Below are 12,841 nucleotides of genomic sequence, written 5' to 3'. Positions count from 1 at the left end.
ATAAGCAATACCTGAAAAATATTTGGGGGTGCTTAACTTTTTTCCAGGTGTATATATACACACACACACACATGCGCATTTTAGTCTGGCAGTGGCTGTAGCAAGCAATCACTACATAAGTGAGTGCTTATTACAGTAGTGTTATATTTTCATGGTTCATTTATGTAGAAGTTTAACTTGTATATGATAATTCAGCTAGTATGAAGATATTATTATAAATTATCCCATAAACCTTCGTATTCACTTTAAAAATCGGATATTTCCTGAAGCACATTTAAGGTACTCTTTTAATAAAGCCACAGGTGGATCAATGTTAATAATTTAGAATTTCTTGCAAAACTCATATAATTTGTTTATATCTTCATAAAAACAATTTTTATGAAAGTGCTAAAATCACAATAATAATTGCTAGTAATACACACACTATTCATAAATCTATTTATCTATTTCAAACAAAATTCCCCTTATGCTGTTGCCTTGTTATTAAATAGTTCAGGTATATAATAAACAAGAATACAAGGATGATGATAAAAGCTTGTGACTTCAGTACAATAAAAACTTAACTGTGTTACAAAAGTATCCATCTTTATGATTTCACCCCACAGAATAAGTTTTAGAAAAAAAAAAGTTTGACCTACCAACTGATGGAGATTTAAATGGATATTTCTCGGGCAAATCTACTCTAACTTTCCAAACTCCACCTTCGTATGGAGCTGAAAATGCAACATTCTTAAGTTTATATACTTTTAGTGGTAGAATTTTTGATATGAAATTAGTTAACATTAACAATACAATAATCTTACATACTAGATATGATTAAAAACAAGTAATAAGAGTATGTATTTTGTGATATTAGTAATACATATAAAGCTTTAAAGTTTAATTGAATAGATACTATAATTTAAAATTTAAATGTCAACTACTTATGAAATTTTTTAAAAGTAAACTTAATACTTTAAATACAGGAATGATATAATGTCTGTATTTATTATATAACTGTTTCAAGGCCTGGATCTAATTTATAGTACGAGGTTTTGGAATTATAGATTTATGCAAGTTTTTACATCAAAAATGAGTTTTTCCATATGATAGTAGAACCTTTCAGGAATGAAAGTGGAAGAAAAGGACAGATGTACGTCATATGAACAAAACTTTTAGTTTATTTGGTTTTTAATTACTTATTTAAAACACCAATAATTCTACTTATCTAATTATAATTCCAATAATTTTCTCACATTTCAAATCTACATATTTTAAAAGATGTCACCAAAAGATTCTTTATTCAATGAAGGTATGATGATAAATGAAAAGGATAAAGTAGCAACAGTTTTTTTCAAATGCTAATGTTAAGAATGTTCAACTAAATTTCAATTTTGCTTAATATTTATTTTCTTCATGCTTGTGTTGAAAAATAGACAGCTATCTATAGAAATTTAGTTAACTTCCTCTACACTAACCTCTTTACTATGTGATAACTTGATATCATCATATTTTACCCCTTCATAATTATCACTGAGTGCATCATTAGGTAGATATATTCATGTATTTTCGAAGTTTTCATGCAGGAGTTCTGCACGTTGTTAACCCACATCTGTATTGTCTGGACATCACAAGGTTGTGAACATATGTTTTCTCCTTTTACACAGTGGGAAGTTACAAGATACAACTTTTGTTTTAAGAGTCAAGCTAGTGTGTACATTTTTCCATAGATTTTCTTATAAGTTTGCTACTCAAACAAGTAATACATACCCCAGAAAAAACTGGCTTAAAATGGTTAGGTTTACCTATGTAGAATGATGGTTGATGTACGTAAGCTAGAACAATGGAAACCACACTATGAACTCAATATGAGTATAAAAGTGTGATATACACACAATTCTGCTTCTCTATTTTGTGCTCTCATGATCCTGCTCTCCCTTAATTTTGCAAAAGTCTCTCTTCACCCCAGCAGCCAGTTGAGTCATAAAGACACTAAAAAAGCAGGCCAGTTTAAAGGTTTCAACACTATGAATAAAGATTTGATTTATTTGCTTGTGTTTACTTGTTTTCCTTTCCTGTCCATTTTAAATGTATTTTTTCATAACAATCTTGAAACTGTGTTTTGTGCATAATTTTGGCTACCAGTTGGTTATCAGTATACTTTGGTAATTTTTATTGCATTAATAACACTAAATTTACAAAGGTTTCTTTAGGTGGTAGTGGATTATGTAAGAAATAAGTAAGAGTATCTGTAACTTTAGGTTATTTCTGTGGTTAAAACAAGAGACAAAAATCCATTTGGGTGGCTAGTATCATTGGGTTAATTAAAACAAAGGATTTTTTAAAAATAATATAGGCAAAACAAGACATAATATAGCACTTTTAAAACATTTTAGTACAATGACCAAAAGACTTATTGTTGTGGGGTTTGTTTTGAAAGGGTTCCTTTTTCTGTTACTTTTCTTGTAAAATAACATTTGTAAATCCAGCTGTCACAAAAGAAAACTTTCTGAGACCACATAAAACTTTCAAAGCAGATATAAGAAAACTACAGTGGTATTAAGGAATTGATCTGAAAAGGCAGCAAGGTCTAGGAGAAGCACTCTTCTGGATCCAAAGGTTTTACCAGCTATGGTAAGAGTGGTGTTCATTTTATCAATCAATTCTTGAAACCAAAGAACTTATGGGTGCTTCACTGGGCAATCATGGATGACAATAATACAACCTTAGATGGTTACTCCCTGTATGATGGAGAGCAGGAGAGTAAAGAGAAGAATAAGTGATACAGTGAGTAGCCTGAATGCACTGAGACTCCTTGAATGGTCTCTATGGAGCTTCAAGTTTAAGCTAGGTGCATATTGATTAGCCCAAGCATCAATAGGCACTAGGTGGGGTACCACTAACCACAGAAATTGATAAGATGTGTGTACTGGATGCAATATATTGCAATGCCATCAGGTTTAGCAGACAGCATCTTGCTATGATCCAAAGAGATTTCCTGGCCAACAAAGCTTATGGACAGAGCTTCCAAATTTCAAGCAGTAACTAAGACAAAGGTAGGACATAATAATGGAGTATTATTTGAAATGTTGCACCATTACAAGGGCAATTAACCACAGATACAGTTTTAAACTTTTCTGTGCAAGTCACTGTGTTACATCCAAAATTTAATTAAACACCTTTACCATCAATGTATTGAAGGAAATTAACATTATAATGTATGGTTATGATTTTAAGTTTTACATTATCTAAGTTTTAGTTCTATTATTTCAAAAAGAACCATTTTTAAAAATACTTAAATTTCAGTTTTGTGTTGTCACATGACCCACATGCTATAAAAAATCTCAACTTTCACACTTGCTATCTTGACTTAGATAACACCTGTCCTGTAGATGTACGTCTAGACAATTAAGTACCATTACTTGCCCTATTGACACGTAAGTTTCAAAGTTCTCTTTCTGAATGCAGTAGATACAAATAATAAATTTTGTCAACTACTGCAGATGCCACACCCACCTTCTATACATATACTTGAGATTTTAATGCAAGATGATAAAAACCTTGTAACCCAAGCACTTTTGAAAAGTGGACCTTTTTTCTTCAGAGACAAATTGTTTGCCCCTGAAGAAGAAAGGTCCACATTTCAAAAGCACTCAGGTTACATGGTTTTTATCATTTTATATCAAGACCTCTTGAACCTACGTGTTTTTCTGACATCATGAATATACTAGAGCTTTACAACTTACATGTAGTTCTTACATATACATGTTTATAGTCATTAGAAAGAGCTCATTTTACACTATAATCCAACAATGGTTATTTTGAAACTGGCACTCAGTCTTAGTCATTGGGTAGATGTAACTGCCTGTAGTTTACCCATGATAGCACTTAGTTTTTTCTTAGCTGAATAGGCTATAGTTAGAGAAACAGTTAAATTGCATTTAGGTTTTACTTTTATATCTCAGTTAATTATGTATTAGTTACATTTTAAAATACATAATTGAAAGGTTTAAACATTTTTAAACTTATCTCAAAGATTGCCCCAGTTCTTAAGACTTAAGTTTATAGTGGATACTGGAGCAGCCAAAGTTTTAGTGAATATTGCCATGTATCAGGTGGTTATGGAAAGTTATCACTTAAGGAAGTTGCTCCAAATTCTTTATGGAAAACAACAACAAGCTGCACAAGTGGAGAACAGCATCTCTGGCTTTGTCTTGGCTATGTTGTTACCAAACAAAGGCAGCTGTCTCTCATTAGAGTTTAGGTATTGGTACTGTAGAGATTGACCTACTGTAAAAATTGGCAGCCAGTTTTGGTTGTACTACAGGGTAACTGCAATTCTGTGGCAAAATAAGCTATCCAGTATTGACCAGATTGGCCCTGAGAACAGTGGACTGTGTGTGTTGAGAAGATAGCAATACTGCTTAGTGTGCAAATGGTGTTCTACAGTGTACTATGGACAGTTGACTATTTCTGTCATCAGCATGGTAACAGAGCTGGAAGTGACACATACAAGCTGTTGTTTGTTTGTTATTAAGCTCAAAGCTACACAAATGTAGTAACTAACATCATATCCACCGTAAAATGTGAGAACAAATGTGCAATGTCAAGGCTACCTAAAGTTCTATTAGAAGACTATGCTAACAATATAAATTTGAAATAAAGATGTGAACATAGGAACTGCTTGGGGAGTATGTTGATATGTTAATAAGACTAGGTGATCAATTGGGTTGGACAACAATCATGCTTCATTATATATATATACAGGCAGCATATGTCTGATAAAACAACTGCTGTGCAGACTTCCTTGGAACACCAGGGATATTGTCAGCATTGAAATTGATCAGTTGTTGAAGGTCAGCAAAATTCAACCTCCAGAGAGTGCTTGGTCATCTCCAGTAATGATTGTTAGTAAGAAGGAAGGAATGCTAAGGTTTTGTATGAACATTATGTCAGAAAACATAGAAATGCTTATCAATGCCATTCCTTTACCATGCATAAATGAATGCCTGGATGCACTGGAGGGTGCCCAATGGCTCAGTACAGTAGTTCTAGCTTATGGTAAAACTTAACTAGATGATGAAATTAGACCTAAGAAGCTGTTTTCTACAGTGATAAGAACTATGTGAATTCTGCATCATGCAATTCTGTCTGTATGATGCACCTGCCACTTTTGAAAAGCTGAAATTTACATTTAGAGGGTTGCAACTGCAGAGATGTCTTATTTAAATGAATGACAAACTATTCTTTTGTTGCTCATTTCAATTCACTGTTGAGAACTATGAATTGTATTCCAGAATATCAAAGTAGAGATAGTGCCCATTTATCCTGCAAAGATTACAGTGGTCAAGGACACCCTGTACAGACGTGCTAATAAACAAGAAGTCCACAAGGTTTCATGGTGTATTACTGATAATTTGTGGTCGATTTCTCCATGAAAGTCATATCACTATCTGCACTGACTAAGATTGATGCACCCTTTGTATTCAGAATAATGTGAAGACACTTTGGATAACTTCATTGCAAGTTTACAACTTCATTTTAAAACATTGAAGAATCATCAACAATGGAATGTCAATGAATTATCTCACCAAGCTGTGACATTATGTTTATTCATTGAATATTCAGATCCTGGACACTGTGCAGTGGTCAGAGCCACTGTGGTAGCAGTAAATGCATATGACCAATCAGGAGCTTCAGGATGAGCATCTGGTGGTATAGCCACTATTTCTTTTATATTTCTGTACAGCTTAAAAGGTAATTAAAAAAAAACATTTTTATACATACACACAAACTTCCAAAGCAGTCTTTCAGAAAACCCCATCTTAATAATGGGTACTGAGTAGAAGCAGATAGGCTTAACACTTTCTATTATCTCCTGATACAGATTTTGTGAAATTGTCAGTAAAGCAACACCAGCTACTTGGTGGATTCCTGTTTCATTTTTTTTTAAATCTATTTTGCTAAGGGGTGAAAGACAAAGCTGGAATGACAAGAAATTATCAACAACACACCTCCTCGGTGTTTCTACAAAGATTAGACAATAGCAACTAGAGGAAGACAAAACCTAGAGACTAAGAAATGCAATGTGATGTAAGTAATGTGATACAAAGGTGTCCAGGAGTGGTGGATGGTCAGAGGCAAGAAAAGCTGTGAGATGATGAACCTGATGGGAGGTGACATCAAAAAAATAAAAACTGTCATCTAGTATATAGAAATATAGACAAGCCAGATGAGTTGCTTAACCAATCCAATCAAAGTGGAAAAAGAGAAATCTTGAAAGTAAAGGGGTAACACAGCAGGAAAATACAATTTTCTGTCTCTAAAGAGAGCTGTTCAAGCTCTCTTTCGGGGCAATCAACATCAATCTGCTCAAAGAGAACAAAGGAAACAACTAGGGACTGAACAACAGTTTACAAAAGAAATTATAGGGTGGGTGATTGAAGAAAAAATTTGATCATCCTCCTGAGCAACCCAAGCCTAGAAAAGGAAGCAGCAGTCTGGAATATAAATTCACCAGTCTCTGTTAAAAAAAAAATGCCAGAGTTGCCTAAGACAAAATTATCAGAGCAATGTCTCACACCAGCTAGAAGGAAAGGAAAATATGTCTTTAAAGAAAAATGATAGAGGGAACAGGTGAACTAGACACAGGAAACAAAAAATTTGAAAGTCTCTGAAGAAGTCCATAAGAACCAGAGAAAGAAAAGTAGAATGGCCAAGGAAAAGATGGAAGTGTGTCAATGAAAAGATGTTGGATGAGTAAAAATAGACATTCTTAATTAACTATCTGGTCATGGGAACTGTAAGTGGGGAGGGGGCCTTTATGGTCCAAAGTCAAACTAATTTCATGTGTAGCTTTAGTGTCCACGGACAAAAAACAAATTCTGAAATATGCAATGCTTCCTTTATTATCACAGCAAACAAACATTTCTAGTAAATTTCCTCTTATAAGTATAAAAATGCTACTTACACATGTATTCAAAGTGTTACAAAAGCAATTATATAATGAAAGGCCATCATCAAAGAAGGGGAAAAAATAAAACTAAAGGCAAGCGGAACTCTGGTGGAAGTGGAGGGTTCGTTCTCACCACCCTAGCTATGGGGCATGCATGAGAGCATGCAAATCCCCACTAAGGTTTTAGTCGGGTGAGAAGGTCAGATAAGAATGACAGAGTATAAAAGAGAGGGGGAGTACAAGGGAAGAAACACTTTGTGTTACCAGAAAAGTCAAAATGCCATGAACAAGGCTACCTTAAAACCAGCAAAGGCAGAGACTGAAAAACCAATGACAAACAGCCAGGTAAAAAGGCAGAAAGGTGATGCGCTGTAGGATGGCCAGGAGTAAAATAATAGAAGTTGGACCAATGATGAAAGACTTGCCACATTCTTATATAAACAAACACAGTGGAAGAACGACAAAAATGTGACAAGAAGAATGTCACATGATTAAAGAGTCCAACCCAATGGGCAACAGATTAGACAAATCCCATACATGAAGGAGGAAAGACATCCTACAATAAAAAAGGGACATATGAGGATGATGCAAGAGAGAGGTTAAATTGGGTAGAGAAGGAGGGGGTGAATAGTGAGCAAAGAAACAGAGGAAACCAAGGCTGGGCTACCCAAAGAGACACTAACCATAAAATCCAACACGGAATGCATATATCAAGGTGGAGACAATATATCAGAGGGAGGAGACAAATAAGGAAATAGGCAAACAGAATGAGTTGAGACCAGGCCTACCTGAGAATTTACCGGCCAGAGCCAAAAAATGGGTAACATGGATCAGAAGAGACTAAACCAAGAGTACAGAAAGGTGTCAAAGATATCTACGAGGAACATGCCCAACCAAGAGCAAACTCAATGAAAAACGTGGGAGGTGTAGAGACCATACTGTTGGTAGAATGTAGACTGGCCAAGAGAGACAGCCCACCACCAATTCCAAGCAATAAGACAAACCCAATGTGAATGGGGCCATAAGTGTATGCCGAATGCCCAAAAACAAAGTGTTTTGGAATTTGTGCCTCTTAGACAATTGATGCAAGAAAGGACTGTAAAATTGACTGAATGAAACATGACCAAGTGATCCATCAGTAGAGGCAAGAATGGGAACATGCCTGACAAACAGTAAAAGGGTCAAGCACATTGATGTGAAGTGAATGCTTGTCCCACATCCAAATGCCAAAAGTTCTGCTCTTATCCAGAGATGTGCTTCAATCAGAGAGGGAAGCATCTGTGAAGAGAGAGATCTGGTGTGAGAAGCAGTATGGGCACAGTCCACTCACCATGACAATTTCTCAAGGAGAGTAGAAGTTCACAAAAAGAACAACAGAACTAAAGAAAAATCCTTGGATACACAAGGTCCACTCTAGGAAGCACATGTATACATGTCCCAAAGAAAAGAAGGATTCTTGGGAAGCCAGAGTTCACAAAAGTGAAAGATCCTCTCATACAGAAAGAGAATGAACAGCACAAAACCTGAGACAAAAGATGAAGAAAATGCCTAAAAAGAATGCCAAGAAGTTCCAAATATTCTTAGAAGACCCCCCCCCCCAAAAAAAGTAAAAAAATGAGTAGCCTCCTGTAAAAGATTGGAGGTGTGAGAAGAGAAAACTATCTGAAAATGGGCCAACTGAAGTCAAAAGCCCAAGAAAAGGATCACAAGCCTTGGGCCATGAATATGGTGAGTGAAGCTCCTCACAACATTTAATGAAAGGGAAGAGAAAGGAATGATGGAAAAAAACAACAACGTAGAATACGTATGGACAACAGGTCAAGAGTGATGTATAGGAAGATGTCCAATACATTGACCATGGTCAACTGCAGACCAAGTGCAAAAGACCATTGATGGGAAATAAGGGAGGAGAAAAGGAAATGAGAAAAGAAGCAAAGAGTCCAAGGTGAAGAAATGAAAATTGACTGTCAGTAGAAAAGGAGACCAACAGTAGGAGAAGGGGAACTTACAGGATCATACATGTCTGGTAATCACTGACAAGAAGAGGGACAAAGTAGACTTCCAGTTGAGGATCGGTGAGAAAAAGAGGAAGGTCTGGAACCTGGAATGGGAAGGTTAGGGTAAAGACTGATTGAGACAAGGAACAAGAATGAAGGGCAAAGTCAAAAAAGAACAAAACCTGGTAATAGGATGAGGAATAAATCCATATAATATCAGTCCAGGTCATCTGAGGGAAATGAACACCCTAGAAGACATTTGTGTGAAGAAGAGGAATTCATTGTATTCCATGTACACAAAGAAGATAAAGTACAGAAAAAAGGAACATAACCTGACCCAAAAGGTCTCAACAGCAGGGGAACAAAGTAAGGAGGGATAGAGCAGAAGGAATTGAACGGGCTAAACTGGCAAAGATAAGAATATGAATACTTATAGAAAATTCCTCTGAAGCATGATGAAGTTCCTCAAATAAAAGGACAGAGAGAGGAGAGGGAATATGGAAGGGCAATGAGCAAAAAGACAAAAATTTGAAAATGGGGAACATAGAGCTAAGCAGAAGGTAAGGGGTTTATCCTCAAATGAGAAAAGAAATAGAAGAAAGTCTACAAGTAAGGAGAAAAGGAGTCACAAACTCAAAGGGGACTAGGCATTCAGGTGTGACAGAGGAGCTTTAAAGAAATAAGGTAGCATAAATCATAATGACAAGCAAGTAGGAAAGAAAAGGTAAGCCCCAAGAATTGTGGATCATGGAATAAATATAAAAAAAGAATACAGGCAAAAGATAAGGAAAGAAAATCCAGAATGAGACTGGAAGGTTAAGTTTGTGTCTCAAATGGTAAGGCACCATCCAAAGCAAATCAGGTTAAAGTGGTATATCAAGAGATCATTCCCAAACGAGGAAAATTAATTTTGATAGACATGACAGGAACAGAAGGTCCAGTAGGTATGTGGTAAACAACAAGACAATGAACAATGGCTGCAACATCCCCTACAGTTAAAGAGCCTCCAGACACCATACTAGAAATATGGCCTATACATGACAAGATCACTCACAGGATTAAGTAGGTCACCATCATTTGGGAATTTCTGAAAAAAATGTAAAGCTTTTGAAACAAAAGCCATGAAAAAATAAAAATCAAAGTTTTGTCAACAATGTAAATTTCCACACGTTGAAATCAGATGAGAAATGTAAATGTATCTGTTCAGTACAATGTCAAGTAGAATAATGAAGTAATCATAAGTATAAGTGCATAGGGGAAGCTAATGTGCATGGATGTTGTGTCACTCTCCTATTGGTGGAGAGCTTTTTCACATGATGACAACCATGCACCAATGCAGTTGATGTTAAAACATGTGAAATTAGGTGAGAGTTGTTTCAAGGCAAGTGGACTATTAGGCAGATGCACAAGAAAGATAGCTAATCTATGTTGAGATGAGTTATTGTCTTGCATATATTTTCAAATTAACAGTTACCTGAAGCATAAAAGATCCTTTGTTTGACAAAAATCCTATGAAAGATAACGTGTCTAAACAGTGCTGTGGAAAAAAAATGAGCTTTTGGCTTACACAAAATGCTCAAAGAGAGTACTGAGCAAAGAGGTTGTATCACCTTAATATTGGTGGAGGGGTATAGTCTAATTTTTCTTACAATATAGACTAGCACAGTACAAGTTATTACATGTAGGTGTGAGAGCTCTTTCAATGATTTGGCACATGCACAAAAACTTTTTGGCAGTTGCACTGAGGTGCTAGCTAATTGTTTCATGGAGAGGTGAGTAACATAGTATGACTAAGGATTTGTTCATTTGTGTTTGCTTAAGTCACGAACCTGCCTTTTATGGATAATTTTGGCTACCTGTTGAATATAAGTGTAAGTAAATATCACAGATTTATATATTCCACTAATCAGAAAATGTCTGTTACTCAAAGTTCATACATCATACCATACTTATGGAAATATAGTTAAGCAATTATTGTAACTCTTTTCCTCCTGTGTTTAATTTGAAAGTTTACACTTTTTGTGCACTTACTTTAGATTTATAAAAGAAAACATTATGAGGTATTTAATTATCTAAAAGCATGTATTAACATAAAAGTTTAGTTTCATTAAAAGAAAATTAATAAACAATATCTTAATATTATCTAATGATTCTATCAAATCTTTTGTAACAAATTGAATTTCAAACAATATAAACTGCATCCTGAACAAAAGGTAATGTTTATGGTATATTTATAAAAAGGTGAATAGAAATTTCACTACACATAAGGATATATGTAATTCTAATATTTTAAAAACTTCAGAAATAATTTAATAGATTTTCCATTTGAAAGTGATTATTCTATGAGAACTACATTTTTCAGCACTAAAAGTTAATAAAGTATTACAGCTTTGATATAAAAAAAGATTTTATTGATGTTTTTAGATAACCCCAAATTTGTCTTAATACCATAAAGAAAAAAATCATATAACTTACTCCCTTTAGGCCCATTAAACTTGACACAAAATTCATGCAGACCACCAAGAATAGTAACTTCATGTTTACTCTCAATGCTGATACAAGTAGTCAAGGGTGAATATTTTCATCTTGAAGCAAGAGAATAATCACATAGACAACATACAAACCTAACACAAGATTGGTTTACTACAATTTGTAAACCTTAAAAAATGGTGTAATTAAAATCATAAGTACAAAAAATAAACACTTTCAACATATATACATGTTTTTAATGTTCAATATTCTGCTTCACATAAGACTAGGAAAGTAATTTGAACTAACATAGAACCAAATGAGTGCAATTCTATTACGTTGTCAAGAAATGAATATCGCATTTTGGAACACTTTCATTAACACCCCATAAAAAACATACATCATGTATAATAGTTAAACTAACCACCTAAACATCACATTAGTGTAGCCTATATAATGTGTAAAGTTTATTATAATCTGATCCCTTATATTGATGGCACACGACAACACACACTTTCAGCATGTAATACTGTTTGAATACAAGAAGGGAAACGATGCCTCTGTAGCCTTAAAGAATAGCAAAGAAGTTTATGGAAATGTTTTGAACATTCGCAAGTGTCAATGATGGTTCAGCAAATTTCATTCACATGACTTTAGCCTTAAAAATTGTAATGGCAGGGGCCAACATGTTGGAATTGATATTGATGCTCTGAAGATGCCTGTTGAGTCTAACCCAAAGCAACACACTTGTGAAATGGCCCTGAAATTGCATGTCTCTCATGAAACAATATGTAAACATCCAAGAAATATGGGAAAACATAAAGAAGGTGTTTGTGTGCCCCACAAACTCTCCGATGATCATCATTTTGAATGTGTGAACATTACTTCATCTCTTCTGGCACGTAATGTGCATGAACCATTTTTGGACAGAAATGTCACCGGTGATGAAAAATGGATTCTCTATGTGAATATTAAATGCCAAAAAAATGGATCAGTCATAGACAAAAACCACTTCCGACCCCATAACCTGGACTCAATCTGCCAGAAAGTGATGCTTTGCATTTGATGGGACATCAAAGGAGTAATTCATTTAAAACTCCTCAATCTACAGCAAATTATCAATGCAGAGATCTATAGTCATCAACGGGAATGTTTAAATCAAGCCCTTCATCAGAAATTCCCTTCACTCTTCAATCTGAAAGGTGTTCTTCTTCTCCACGACAAGTCACGTCCACATGTGGCACGTTTGACGCAACACACGATTATGGAGTTGGGTTGGAAAGTTCTCCCCCACCCACCATATTCTCCAGATATGGCACAGTCATATTACCATCTTTTTTTCGTTTCCTGCAACACCATCTTAATGGGAAAACGTATGCAAATGTGGAAGGTGTTAAACAGGATATTGATATGTTTTTTGCTTCAAAGCCAAATGATTTCT

At 35.0% G+C, this 12,841-nt stretch overlaps 1 protein-coding gene across 1 annotated transcript in view; it reads right to left on the bottom strand.

The window, feature by feature from the left end:
• Positions 1-12,841, bottom strand: part of LOC106464086 (ubiquitin-conjugating enzyme E2 H-like) — a 41,100-nt gene that overhangs the window by 12,922 nt on the left and 15,337 nt on the right. Inside the window, exons 2-3 of the mRNA XM_013924197.2 lie at positions 11,407-11,483; positions 639-713 (exon numbers count right to left, since the gene is read on the bottom strand). Of these exons, the coding sequence (XP_013779651.1) occupies positions 639-713; positions 11,407-11,483 (152 nt within the window). The remainder of the gene's footprint in view (positions 1-638; positions 714-11,406; positions 11,484-12,841) is intronic.

The sequence above is a fragment of the Limulus polyphemus genome, unplaced genomic scaffold, assembly GCF_000517525.1.
Source record: "Limulus polyphemus unplaced genomic scaffold, Limulus_polyphemus-2.1.2 Scaffold1558, whole genome shotgun sequence".
In the NCBI taxonomy this organism is placed as follows: domain Eukaryota; kingdom Metazoa; phylum Arthropoda; class Merostomata; order Xiphosura; family Limulidae; genus Limulus; species Limulus polyphemus.
The sequence above is the reverse complement of the archived record's forward strand: the minus strand, read 5'-3'. Positions and strand labels throughout refer to the sequence as shown.